The 14,629-nt window shown below is 46.0% G+C and overlaps 1 protein-coding gene across 6 annotated transcripts in view; it reads right to left on the bottom strand.

The window, feature by feature from the left end:
• The window catches only part of MAP4K3 (mitogen-activated protein kinase kinase kinase kinase 3), an 883,599-nt gene that overhangs the window by 408,249 nt on the left and 460,721 nt on the right, over positions 1-14,629 (bottom strand). For all 6 annotated transcript variants that reach the window (XM_082251934.1, XM_082251933.1, XM_082251935.1 and 3 more), the window contains one exon: positions 12,340-12,418. In XM_082251934.1, the coding sequence (XP_082108060.1) occupies positions 12,340-12,418 (79 nt within the window). The remainder of the gene's footprint in view (positions 1-12,339; positions 12,419-14,629) is intronic.

Genomic DNA, 14,629 nt, shown 5'->3' with positions numbered 1-14,629 from the left:
AAAGTCTGAGACCGCAGCCCCAGCCAGGTAAAAGCCAGCCTACTCCTAAACTAGGCAGCAGAAAACTGAATTGGGAATGAGGCTAGCTGGGGGTATTGGACCAGAGGGACAGCCCCCTGTAGGTGTGTCTATACAAAGTTTTTGTGACTATTCTAACAAAATCTTCTGCCTAGCTTACTCCTGTGGAGAAGGCCAATACCCAGACGTGCAGATTGTATGAGTGGGCGGCGACTGTCAGAGGACGTAAGAGAAAATTAGATTTTTGACTTACCGTAAAATCCATTTCTCGGATGTTCATTGACAAACACAGCTCCTGATTCTTCATAACCATTGGGTTATACTTTCCCCTACAGGAGTAGGACACTAGGCAGGAAAAAGCTTGACTATGCCTATGGGCAGTCGCAGGGGGTATACACCCACTCTCAGCTATGGATTTTACAGTAAGTCAAAAATCCCATTTTCTTTTTCGTTCATTGACGGACACCGCTGCTGATTCTTTTTAACCATTGGGACGTCCCAAAGCAATGGAAAACATCAGAAAAAAAATTCAAAAGGCTAACCGTAGCCAATCAGGTAACAGAGCTCAATCATAAACAACTGGAGCTCACCTGAAAAAAAATACATCCTCACAGAGGACCGCAGATGCCAACACAACTACTTTACAAAAAACTTTGTAAAAGTGTGCACCGATGACCAGATGACCGCCTTGCAAAACCTGCGTCACTGATGCTTGAAGACAGGAAACCTAGGAGACATTAAGCACTGTAGTAGAGTGTGCCTAAACAGGGAAAGGATGACCCTGACTCCTGATGCAATAGGCCTGAACCATCGTCTGTCTGATCCATCTGGAAATGGTCGCAGAAGAAGCAGACAACCCTTTGAGAGGTCTGTCCGTGAGCGCAAATAGAGAGTCTGATTTCCCAACAGACTCCGTAGCTGCCAGGTACACCCTAATTGCCCGGACCACATCCAAGACATGCAAGGCAATTTCCTTCAGATGTTTAGGCCTGGAACGCAGGGAAGGCTACACAATGTCTTCATTGAAAGGACAGTCAGAGACCAGCTTAGGAAGGAATAATGGACAGAGGCAAAGCACTACCTTATTCTTGTGAAGCACCATAAGGTGGACAGAATAACGCCGCCAGTGCTGACACCCTGCATGCAGAAATGGTAGCCACCAAAGAAGGCCACCTTCTGGGGCAACATAAGCAGGGAAACCTCTCAAATATTTTCAAAGAAAAGCTTCAGTAGAGCTGAAAGCACCACATTAAGATTCCAGGGAGTTAACAGAGCCCACACTGAAGGAACTAGATGTCGGACACCCAGAAAAAAAGGACACACCAGGGAGTGTGTGGCCACAGGCCGTTGGAAAATAACACCAAAACCCGATACCTGGCCCTTGATCGTACTCAAGGCCAATTTTTGTTCAAGCCCTCGTTGAAGGAAGGTTAAGATCCGATCCACCGAGAAGGAGCGAGGATGAACCCCAAGAGAATCACACGCAATTTACCTCTTCCATGTAGGATGACCGATCTTCCTAGAGGCAGATTTCCAAGCTTTTAACAGCGTAGGAATCGCAGATTCAAACAAACCTCCACTCTTCAGCACCTGGCGTTCAACAGCCAAGCCGTTAAAGCTAGCGACTGTAAGGCAGGATGGAGATTGGTCCTTGGGACAGCAGATCCTCCTTGAGAGGAAGTCCCCAAGGAGCATCAGTGACCAGCCGTACAAGTTCAGCATACCAAGACGGGCGAGACCAGTCTAGAATGACTGAAATCCCTTCTGCCTGAATCCTGCACAGGAGTCGTGGCACAAGTTTGAGAGGGCTGGAACGAATCAGTCAGCCCACCTTAAAATGCTGGCTACTGACTGAGCCACCAGGACACTTCTTGTGCCCCCTTGGTGATTGATAGACCACGGCTGTGGAATTGTCTGAATAAATTCATATCGGCACCCTTGCAGACGATTGTCAAATGAGCCAGACAAAGTCTGATCGCTTGGAGTTCCAGTACACTAATCGTCAGTCAAGGCTCTGCCAGAGTCCAGACCCACTGAGCACGCCTGTACTGAGGACGCCTCCCCACCCGGAGAGGCTGGCATCCGTGGAAACAACCGCCCAGGTGAAGGCTTTTTCCTGTCGAAGTGCCAGAGAGCGAAACCAACTCTCGAGACCATGGATCCTTAACCCATTTCACCAGAATCTCTTTAGCAGAGATCTTGTGTGGAACTTTGCAAACAGATTGCTTCAAGGGTGGACACTATCAGGCCCAGCATATGCACATGCAAACCTGAAGGGATAATCGTCTGCTGAACAACAGATGCTGAATTGCCTCTTGCAATGTCTAGATTTTTTCCTGAGGAAGAAACACTCTGGCTGAGGCCTATTCCAGAGTCAGACCCAGATAGGCCGAACTAAAGCAGACTCCTGAATGTTCAGGATTCCACCAAACTCCTTAAGAGTTGGCAGAGCAATCTCCAGTAGCCCATCAGAGCAGTCAGAAACTCCGCTTGCAGAAGAAGATCATCCAGGTACCCCAGTGCCACGATCCCCTGCTGACAAAAATGGCAGCACTGGGGCCAACACTCCTGTGAAGACCCGAGGTGCGGAGGGGAGACCAAAGGTCAGCGCCACAAACTGATAATGCTCCTCGTCCACGGCAAAATGGAGGAAGCGCTGGCGACCAGCACATATTAAAATGTGCAGGTAGGGGTCCTTGATGTTGAAAGAAACTAGAAGAAATCCCCCATGCAGAACTTCTGTACTCGCACAAAGCAGCTTAGCACCTTGAGGTCCAGAATTGGACGTAGCTTGCCTTCCTTCCTGGGGACTGTAAAGAGGTTTGAGTAAAAAAAAAAAACCTTGAAAATGTTCAGAAGTCGGAACCAGAACAATCACCTCTTAAATTAAGTCTTGCACTGCCCCAAAGAGACCCTGCAAGTGATCTGGGGACAAGTGCAGATTGTAAGAAAAAAAAAATGGATTTTTGTAAAATCTTACCGTAAAATCCTTTTCTCTTAGCTCATCGACAGACGTAGTCCTCGGTGATACACCACCTTCGGGTTATGTTACCTCCGCAGGAGCAGGACTAGACAGGAAATTAAAAAGCTCTGGCCACACCCTAGGGGCAGTCCCAGAGGGTATATCCTCTCTCTCTCTGCCTCAGCAAATCAGTTATGTGAAAAAGCAGTGCTTAGAGAATTTAACCCAACCCAACTCCAAAACAGAGGGGCGGGGACTACGTCTGTCGATGAGCTAAGAGAAAAGGATTTTACGGTAAGATTTTACAAAAATCCATTTTTCTCTAGCGCTCATTGACAGACGTAGTCCTCGGTGATACACCACCTTCGGGACGTCCCAGAGCAGTATCACAACTGAGGGGTGGGAAAATGGAAATCAAATCCCAATCTAGAAGGCCCAACCGGTGCCAACTAGAAGTTTACAATGCTCATCCTTAATGATGAGACTCAACCAAAAAAAGAGAAAACAATTTTTTTTTTTTTTTTCAAACAGGAAAAAACCCTCGAGGTAGACCACCGGTCTCCTCAAATTGCGGCCTGCAAAACCTTGCGGCCAAATGAGGCATCCGCCGATGCCGTCACATCAATTTTATAGAATTTTGTAAAGGTATGTACCGACGACCAGGTGGCCGCCTTACATACCTGGACCACTGACGCCTGATGGCGAAAGGCCCAGGAAGTACTGAGCGCTCGAGTGGAGTGCGCCCTAAAAGGGAACGGAGGACTCTGACCCTTAATAGAATAAGCCTGTACCACCGTTTGTCTAATCCATTTGGCAATGGTCGCGGCAGATGCAGGCAAACCCTTTCTGGGGCCATCCGTGATCACAAAAAGTGAATCCGTCTTACGGAATGATTCCGTAGCTTTCAGGTATACCCTGATTGCCCGAACCACATCTAAGGAATGCAACGCATGTTCCCGATGATGCTTGGGCTGAGGACACAAGGAAGGTAGTACAATATCTTCATTCAGATGAAAATCTGAAACCACCTTGGGAAGAAAAGATGGCTTAGGATGAAGTACTACCTTATCCCTATGAATCACTAGGTATGGGGACTGGCATGATAATGCAGCCAGTTCTGACACCCTGCGAGCAGAAGTAATAGCCACCAAGAAGGCCACCTTCTGGGATAGAGTAAGCAAGGGAATCTCCCTGATGTTTTCAAAGGGAGGTTTCTGTAGAACCGACAAAACCAAATTAAGATCCCAGGGCGGTAAGGGCGCGCGGACTGGAGGAGCCAGGTGCCGCACCCCCTGGATGAAATTCCGCACCAAGGATTTGGTAGCTAAAGGCTTCTGAAAGAAGATTGCTAATGCTGAAACTTGACCCTTGATGGTGCTCAAGGCTAGCTTCTGCTCAACCCCTTGTTGCAAAAAGGCCAATATTCGAGTCACCGAATAGGTACGTGGAGGAAATCCTAAAGATTCGCACCACGCAATATAAGTCTTCCATGTGTGATAATAGACTTTGCTGGAAGTCGCTTTCCTTGCTTTAATAAGGGTAGGAATGACTGAAGTAGACAAACCTCTGTCCTTCAGTACTTGGGTCTCAATGGCCAGGCCATTAAAACCAGCGACTGTAAAGCACGAAGGTAAATTGGTCCTTGAGACCACAGACACTCCCTGAGACGAAGTTCCCACGGAACGTCTGCGACTACCATGTCCAAGTCGGCCAGGCCGGCTTGAGGAGGCCAGCCTAGAATTTCTAGGACCACTGGCGCTGATTGGATCTGAACCAGGCGTCCCTAGAGCTATCTGGCCCCGACCATCCGAGAAAGTCTGGTCGTTTTCTGTTCCCACACATTTATCAGATACCTGATAGTTATCAGGAAAGGTGATCTTTTCTGGTTGAACCTCAGGGACCGAAGTCACCCGACTAGAGGCTACTTGGCCTATCTGGTCAACCAGATCCGATTCCTGTGAGGTATCGGGACTAATCTTAGGAAAAGGTAAAGGAAAAGATCTTTTCAGGGAACGGTAACTACCGCTTCCTGTGGTACTTAAATGTTGGAAGGGAAGAATCGCACCGGTAGTAGTGGTTGATGCTCGATCTAATGTCCTGAATACCGGTGAAAACGTCCCCCCACCCTGAAACCGGGTGGGGGCGCACCTTCAGGCTGTGTACTCCTTTGCTTCGGGTTTGGCTGGGTTGGTCCCCTTCTTGAACCCTCCTGGAGGAGTCTTGCCTTTCCCGCTAGTACCAGCCGGGCGCCCTTTATGGGCGGTAAAGAAAGGTCCTCGCTTGTTGCGAGGTCCCTTAGCTTTTGCAGCCTGTGGCAAAAAAGTGCTCTTGCCCCCAGTGGCATCCTTAATGATTTCATCTAGGTTGGCTCCAAATAGACGATTCCCCTGAAAGGGGAGATTGGTCAAGGTCTTTTTGGAACCTAGGTCAGCTGACCAGCATTTTAACCACAGCACACGTCTGAGGATCACTGCTAACTTAGATGCATGCCCTAATAGGGGAGTAGTGTCCAAGGCTGCGTCACAGATAAACCGTAGCCCTTGTATGATCTGTTCCATCAAATCAGATGTCTCCTGGGGAATATCTTTTCCCCTAAGATCTTGGCGTACCATTTTCGCCCATTCCGTAAGTGTCTGGGAAACTAGACCAATAACGATTACTGGTCTAAATGCTGACCCTATCAGAGAAAAGATAGTGCGGGACTCTGCTTCTATCTTTCGATCCACCGGGTCCTTAAAGGACGAAGTGTCCTCCACTGGAATAACCGTGGCTTTATTCAGCCTGGAAATAGGCGGATCCACGACTGGTGGTACCGTCCATTTCTTAATGATGGATTCCTCAAACGGATAGCGTCTAGCAATACGCTTGGAAATAGTAAAGGTACATTTAGAATGCTCCCATTCTCCTTTAATCTGATTACCAAAACATTTAGGTACAGGAAAAGCCTTCGCCGTCTTGATGGGCTTATTAGTCCCAAAAGGCCTCTCTGTTTCAGTTGCCTCTGCCGGTAAAGCCTCAAGTTTTAAGGTTTCTTGCACTGCCACAACTAGTGCGTCCACCAATGCTTCGTCCTGAATTATAGCAAGAGAAGAAGCGTCCTCCTCACTGTCTGAGGGGGCTTTACCTGGGATAACAGCCCTTGCAGAGGAACCTGCAACTGCCGTGACCATCTCTGAATCTGAGTCAGAGGTGTCAGATGGTATAGGGGTAGGCGGGGGTCGCTTCCTTGACCCCCGTCCCTGACAGGCCGCCTCCACCCGAGCCACCATAGACTCCAAAATTGCTGTAAATGACTCTATACTCTGTGCACCGGCGGGTCCTGAGGCCCCCTCGAGGGAAACAGGTGGGGGAATATGTGTGGCAGGGTCCATAATAACTCCAGTTACTTCCTGGATAATATAATTCAAAAGTAAAGAAAAAAAAATTTTTTTTTTTTTTTTTTTTCTTTTTTCTTTTCTGACCCCCAGCGCCACAAAAAAGCCCCTTAGTGTTACCTGCTTAGGGATCCCTATCGATCGAGAGAGAGAGAGATAGACCCCCAGGCTCACCACTTGATGCTCAGAGTTAAACTGCAACAGCTTACAGCGCTGTCTTGACAAACAGGAAGTCTTTTGGCTGGCTGCCCAGGAAGAAAGGAGGCGGCTCCGCCCCTCTGCACGCCTTCCGGCGCCTCCCCCAAGCTCCACGAGGTGTAGAATCACCTCAAACATGGCCGCCCCCATGCTGGAGACACGAGGCTACGCCAAAATGGCGGCTCGTGCGATCCAGCAAAAAAAAAAAAAAAAAAAAAAATGGCGGCGGCCTAAACTGAATAGCGGTGTGCTGCAGGGCACACAACACTCTCTCTGCATGGGGATATGGCGTGGTTGGCGGTACCGGCCCTGGCGGACCGCGTGGCCGTTCGGGAGGCCTGCTAAATAGCTGGAGATCTGATTTGGAAGGCAGTCTACATGTCCGTGGCTTCTGACTGGTAGGTAGCTTATACTTAACCCATAAGATTCCCAGAATGCCACAGATTACATCTTTAAAACATGTATACAATAGATTGTTAGCTCCCAAGCCAAGCCTCCTGGCTTTTGCACACATAAATCACACTCAAAGTAGGAGGATTTGTGACATGTTATAGGATAGAAAGGACTCTTTCTTACCATACAGAGAGGGGCCCGCGTTCACCACAAAACCCGTCAGGGAAAAAGGGGGAACATACTACTCACCATACCGGAACCAGGCGGGCACCAACTCCTGACAGTACCCCTCTCCACCGGGGCGGGAGGGCTGTCGACCAATACGGACGCCGTGACTCATGGTCTTTGGCGTTTCAGCGAGACGTTTAACTCGCGGGGTCAGTCCCTTAATGGGACTTTGTCGCGGCCGACCCAGCGCGGAGCTATGGCCTGCACGCGCTCGTAGGCTGAACTGGGGTGACCACCGGATCTCAACATCCAGCCCGTCGCCCAGTTCAGCTTTCTTGCTTGAAGATCTCACAGGAACACTGGAGAAAAAAGCTGTCTAAAAAATCTTTTTAAGAAAAAAATCTTGCCAGGACCGAAGATCCCAGCAAGGTATCTAGGTCCTTACTCCTAACTAGACAGAAAATAACTGATTTGCTGAGGCAGAGAGAGAGAGGATATACCCTCTGGGACTGCCCCTAGGGTGTGGCCAGAGCTTTTTAATTTCCTGTCTAGTCCTGCTCCTGCGGAGGTAACATAACCCGAAGGTGGTGTATCACCGAGGACTACGTCTGTCGATGAGCGCTAGAGAAAATAAACATTCCGGAAGAAAAAACCAAACTCGATCTCGTAGCCTGACCAAATAACTTAGTGGACCCACCCAGGGAGGTCCATGGATTCGGAAACCAGCGAAGACATCCCCCCACCCCAGATACGGGTGAGGGCGCCCCTTCATGCAGAGGCAGCTTTGTCAGCAAGGGCCCGCTTGTGGCTTGCCAGACTAGGTCCTCTTGGAACCTATGGTGGAGGCCCTGACTTTTGATCCCTAATCTTGAGATCCTGAGAAACAAAGATGCTGCGAATGGCCCACGCATATGGCGGGGCTCCTTGCCCTTGGTAGCCTGAGGAAGAAGAGTACTCTTACCCCCGTGAGACCCTTAATGATGTCATCCAAGGAAGCTCCAAAAAGGCAACCCTCTACAAAAGGGAGATCAGATAAGGCCTTCTTAGAAGTCTAGTCCGCAGACCAGCATTTCAGCCAGACAATACACCAAAGGACCACTGCTGATATAGACAGCCTAGAATCAAAGGAGCCACATCCAAAGAGGCATCACAGACAAACTGTAGCCCTGGACCAACCGGTCCGCCAGCTCCGCAAAGACAGGGGGAAACTATTCTCCCTCCAGGTCCCGGCATAAAAGCTTAGCCCAATCGTTCAGAGTTTGCGACACCAGGGCAATAGTAATTATTGGCTTAAATGCCGAACCTGCCACAGCGCACATATGGCGGCACAAAGTATCCGCCCTCTTATTAGCTGGACCTGTAAAGGTCGGGGACTCCTCAACCGGGATGAAGGTTACTCATATTGACCTGGAAACCGGTGAGTCCACTACAGGTGGGACCGTCCACCTTTTACGCAGTAAATACTCATAAGGAAACCTCAAGCAAAGCAAAAAATACATTTTTGTGGGAGCCCAGACGCAATTGCCTGGATCCTCAGTGTGGCAGATGCCCAAAGGAAGAGTGGGGGCTTCAGCTACATGCACTGGGGCCACCCTTTAACGGCAGCGCCCGACGCATGGCCTAGTAGGCCATATGCCACAAATTGCGACCTAAATTTTTAAGACACCTGGCTGTGAGCCCTCAGCAGAGCCGACCACCAAGGGGCAGCGGAGGGGAAGTCGGATGTCCAAACGGGAGGATCCAGCTGCGTGAGGCGCATACCAAAAATGAACAGCTGGCGCACAACGGGGAATAAAGTATCACCAGGGACTATACCAGTATTACAATGACCAAAGTGAATGATTATCAGTAAAAAGGACAATCATCGGCCTGATAAAGGAGCTCCGAGAACCGGCATCTGAGTGTCCCCGGGACGAGGAAGTGCGGCAGTCACTGCTACAGACTGTCTACTGTCAGCGCTCGAGCCATCCTGATCCTTACCGGAGTGTCTTTATGAGCTTTTTTTATTCATCACCTTTGTGAGTACCCCCCTTTCCAGTGGTCTTATCCTAATAAAATTTCAAGTTACTACACTTAGAGTGGCGCCTGTGTTTCCTTCTAGTGAGGCGCATACCCGGGGATGGTAAAAACATCTGCTCCCCCAGCCCAACAACCGCTGCAGGGCGCCCAGAGGACATCCCTGCCTTGTCACTAACCCCCAGGATGGCAAGGAACCCTGCTCAACACCTCGCTGCACAGGAGGAAAACCCGGTCAGCAGCAACTCCAACCAGCCCCCCTTAGGAGCATGTGGCAAAGCAAGCTCATCACCTCACCGATGGGGGGGGGGCAAAAGACCCACAGTAACCAAAATTTTAGAGGGGCTGGGGGGGGGAGGGAACCCCGGAGTCCGACCAACTCAGGGATGGGCCCACGTCCCAAAACCCTTCAGGGGTGGTGGAGGGACACCTACTTACCACACCAGGAACAAGGTGGGCACCGCTCCAGGCAGGACACCACTCAACCGTAATGTGGGTGCTGTCAGCCAGAAAGAAACGCTGTGGCTGAAGCCAGTTAGTATGCTTCTGCAAAGAAAACAAGACATCCTCCACCTAAGTGATTATCACAAAGTCAGTGCTAGGGTCCAATGGACTGGAGGTACTCCCACCATGAGGCTTGGCCTGCACAGGTAAACTCTGCTGTGAAAGTCCAGAAATACTGGGAAGCATATGAGGTAGTGTCTAGCATCCAAGGGGCAATATCAGGCTTGCCCTATGGAGGAAGAGCTCAACAGGGCTATCACAGTGATTAGGAAACACAACAAAGGGTGCTTGATAACCACACTGGCGAGACTCCCAGACCAAAGAGGCCTGGTTTGAATCAATCAGTAGCTTTTGGTCGAAGAAGAACATGAAGAGAAGGGTCTAGAAATCAGCAGAACTGAGAAAGCTGTGATTCTCTCTAGGACATTGGCAAAATGGAGTATGTTGTGTATAGGGAAGGCAGTATAAAAGCTGGCCTATAGTTTTTTGTCTTCTGGTGACTAACTTGTAGACAGCAGCATAACCCAGTTTTCTAAGAATACCGTGTCTCTTAATGGACAAAAGTTCTTATAATGGCATACATTGTACAAAAAGAGACATAAAACAACAGTTTTAAAAATAAAGTTGATTAAAAACCCTTACAGATTAGTTTTACAAGACCTTAAGAAAGATCTTGATGCCTTATAATCAATCACTATACAGTGCATTCGGAAAATATTCACATCGCTTCACTTTTTCCACATTTTATGTTACAACCTTATTCCAAAATAGAATAAGGTAAATTCATTATTTTCCTCAAAATTCTACAAACAATACCCCATAATGACAACATGAAAGACGTTTGAAATCTTTGCACATTTATTAAAAATAAAAAAGGAAAGCAATCCCATGTACATAAGTAATAACAGCCTTTGCCATGACACTCAAAACTGAGCTCAGGTGCATCCTATTTCCACTGATCGTCCTTGAGATGTTTCTACAACTTAATTGGAGTCCAGCTGTGGTAAATTCTGTTGATTGGACATAATTTAAAAAGGCACACACCTGTCTATATAAGGTCCCACAGTTAACAGTGCATGTCAGAGCACAAACCAAGCCATGAAGTCCAAGGAATTGTCTGTAGACCTCAGAGAGCGATCGGGGGAGAAGGGCCTTAGTCAGGGAGGTGAAAAGAACCCGATGGTCAATTTGACAGAGCTCCAGCATTTCTCTTTGGAGAGAGGGGAACCTTCCAGAAGAACAACCATCTCAGCAGCACTCCACCAATCAGATCTGTATGGTAGAGTGGCCAGACAGAAACCACTCCTCATTAAAAGGCACATAACAGCCTGCCTGGAGTTTGCCAAAAGGCACCTGAAGGACTCTTTAGACCTTGAGAAACAAAATTCTCTGGTCTGATGAAAAAAAGATTGAACTCTCTGGCCTGAAAGGCAAGCGTTATGTCTGAAGAAAACCCGGCACTGCTCATCACCTGGCAAATACCATCCCTACAGTGAAGCATGGTGGTGGCAGCATCATGCTGTGGGGATGTTTTTCAGGGGCAGGGACTTGGAAACTAGTCAGGATCGAGGGAAAGATGAATGCAGCAAAATACAGAGACATCCTTGATGAAAACCTGCTCCAGAGCGCTCTGGGAAGGTTCATCTTCCAACAGAACAACGACCCAAAGCACACAGCCAAGATAACAAAGGAGTGGCTATGGTACAACTCTTTTAAATGTCCTTGAGTGGCCTAGACTTGAAACCGATTGAACATCTCTGGAGAAATCTGAAAATGGTTGTGCACCGACGCTCCCCATCCAATCTGATGGAACTTGAGAGGTCCGGAAAAGAAGAATGGGATAAACTGCCCAAAAATAGGGGTGCCAAGCTTGTAGCATCATACTCAGAAAAACTTGAGGCTGTACTTGGTGCCAAAGGTGCTTCAATAAAGTATTGAGCAAAGGCTGTGAATACTTATGTTCATTTGATTTGTTTCCTTTTTTATTCTTAATAAATTTGCAAATATTTCAAACAAACTTCACATTGTCATTATGGGGTATTTTTTGTTGAATTTTGAGGAAAATAATGAATTTAATCAATTTTGGAATACGACTGTAACATAACAAAACGTGGAAAAAGTGAAGAGCTGTGAACACTTTCCAGATGCACTGTAAACAGATGATACTAAGCCACTGGAGTTGTGGACACAATGTATTCAAGTAGGTAGGAACTTGTGCAACTTATTTAACTTTATTTTATCTATCAACTTCCTCAGGAAACTAGGAAAAAAAATTAAAAAGGAGAGAAGCAGCAGGAGAGGACAGACCACAGTATTTTTAATAGTGATGATAGACGTTTAATGTGTCAGTTAATCAAGAACTTTTCTTTTTTAATTTTGATAACAGCCTTTAGATCCTCCACACTATCTCTCTCTTAGGGGATCCTAATAAATAAAAAAACTGAATCTTTAATTGTTATGCGTTATAGAAATTATCAAGAAAGTGTAAGACAATGTAGCTGGCAGGTTTAAGAATTCACTTCTGAAACCTCCAAGAAACAGAAAAGACCAATGATTCTATCTTTTAAAAATGCTAAACAAAGTTATTCGTTTAACCAGGCTGACACACGTGAAAACAACTTCTTAAGAGTGCAAAACAAGAAATGGTACAAAATGAACACCATTCTGTATCCCACAAGTAAAAGTACATTTTTTTTTCATGCTTACAGTTAATTTCTGACCGAGTCTTTTCTTCCCTCACACTCCTACTTGTTGAGTGAATTCTGTGAGGAACGACAACAGGAGGCTGAAAGAAAAAACAATAATGTTGAACCTTGCAAGTCATTACAAAAAAGCCCACATTCTAGGTTTTAGGTAAAAAAAAAAAACAACATGCAATAACTTGTAGCTCAAAGTTAGACTTAAAAAAGTGTCTGAAGTAATTCATTTAATAACAATGATCTAATATGAATATGAATGTGAAGAAGTTAGGAATGCAACAATTACAGAAAAAAAAGGTATCCAGAGAGATTGCTAGTCTAGTTTTTGTAAATTGCCCCATTTACTAACAAAAATAATTCATGCATTACACAACAAGTCACCAGCTAAACACAATCTTGTTTTATTTGCTTTATATTTTAGCTTATCGAAGTTTGGAATGTCTCACAATAGTAATGTGCACGAGTCACTGACACATAGTGGAGGAAGTACATTTGGCTTTGATGAAGGTTGCTGTAAGGACAGGATGAGCAGGAAATCTATTTTCTCACAGCTTCTTTAGTATGTGTCTGTGTTAAAAAGATATCAACACAACATTTATACAACAAAACATCCAAATTTAAAAAAGCATTGGAATGGCTATCCTTATCATGGAGTATTATTTAACTCTCAAAATTGTTTCTTCATGAACCTGTAGTAACTCCAATATGCAAAATGAATAATGTAAAGGGTTTGTTATCCAAATGAAAAAGAAAAAAATTGATCCTGTCCCCTTAACCACTTCTGGACCGGACCAGGCCACTTTTTTGCGATTCGGCACTGCGTTATTTTAATGGACAATTGTGCGGTCGTGAGACGCTGTACCTAAATAAAATTGATGTCCTTTTTTTCCCCACAAATAGAGCTTTCTTTTGGTGGTATTTGATCACATGTGCGGTTTTTATTTTTTACGCTATAAACAAAAAAAGAGCGACAATTCTGAAAAAGAAAACACAATATTTTTCCCTTTCTGCTATATAACATTAAAACATATATCACATTGTTTCATCCTTTCAGGCCAATTTATATTTTGCTACATACTTTTGGTAAAAAAATCCCAATAAGCGTATTTTAATTGGTGTGCGCAAAAGTTATCGCGTCTACAAACTAGGGGAAAGATTTGTAATTTTTCACTTTTTTTTTTACTAGTAATGGCGGTGATCTGCGATTTTTAGCAGGACTACGACATTGCGACGGACAGATCGCACCCCCAACTGACATTTTTGACACTTTTGGGGAGACCAGTGACATTACTACAGTAATCAGTGCTAAAAATATGCACTGTTACTGTAATAATGATACTGGCAGGGAATGGGGTTAACCTAGGGATGATCAAAGGGTTAAGTGTGAGCCTAGGGGAGTGTTTTCCAACTGTGGTGGGAGAGACTTGTGAAATGATCACAGGGATCTGTGATCCTATATAGGAGGATCACAGGCGCTCTGTGATCATTTCGGAGAGAACAACGGTCTGCTGTGTTTAAAACAGCTGACCGGTGTCCTCTCTCAGTGGGGAGCGATCGCGGGAGCTGCCGGTCCTGTGGGTGTGCCTAGTGGGGCGCTTGCCCCCAGGAGCGCTCAAGCTGATCGCCGTACAGGTACAGCAATTTGCGCAGCCGAGCCAGCTTGCCGCAGTATATATGCGGCGGGCGGTCGGCAAGTGGTTAAAGGACTTTTTACATATCAGAGGGCATATGTTATCTATATTTTGAAATGTCCATGCGGATTATATTATGTGGGAGAGAACACTCAGGAAATTAGGGATAGGGTATCCCAGCACAAATCTTCTATTCGCTCTCCACAGTTTGAATTACCAGTTGCTAAACATTTCAAACAGTGTGGGCATACTGTAGCCCAGCTCAAATTCACAGTAATTGATCACATTCCACAGTGGAGGAGAGGTGGAAATAGAGAATTGAAATCTAGAGCGAAGTGGAATTGATTTTAAAACTGGATACTATTTATCCTAAGGGATTGACCAAAGATTATGAGTTGCATTTGTTTTTGTAAATATTGTTATAAGTTGGTATTTCTATTTTTTACAAATATCTATATGAAGTAACCAGAGACACTGTTATTTGTCCTCTGAATATTAGCTGCTGTGTTTGATTGCATTGTATTCTAATTGAAGTGATTTGTGTGTTGCTAATTTCCATTCCAGGAGAAATGTGGTATATAAAGAGTATATGAAAGTTGGACTTTCATGCTTGTTATACCTGATGAAGGATCCTGACAGATCCAAAATGGTGAGTTAATAAATCTA

Source organism: Pelophylax lessonae, assembly GCF_965119305.1.
Source record: "Pelophylax lessonae genome assembly, chromosome: 3".
Lineage (NCBI taxonomy): Eukaryota > Metazoa > Chordata > Amphibia > Anura > Ranidae > Pelophylax > Pelophylax lessonae.
This window is presented reverse-complemented; position numbering and strand designations above follow the sequence as displayed.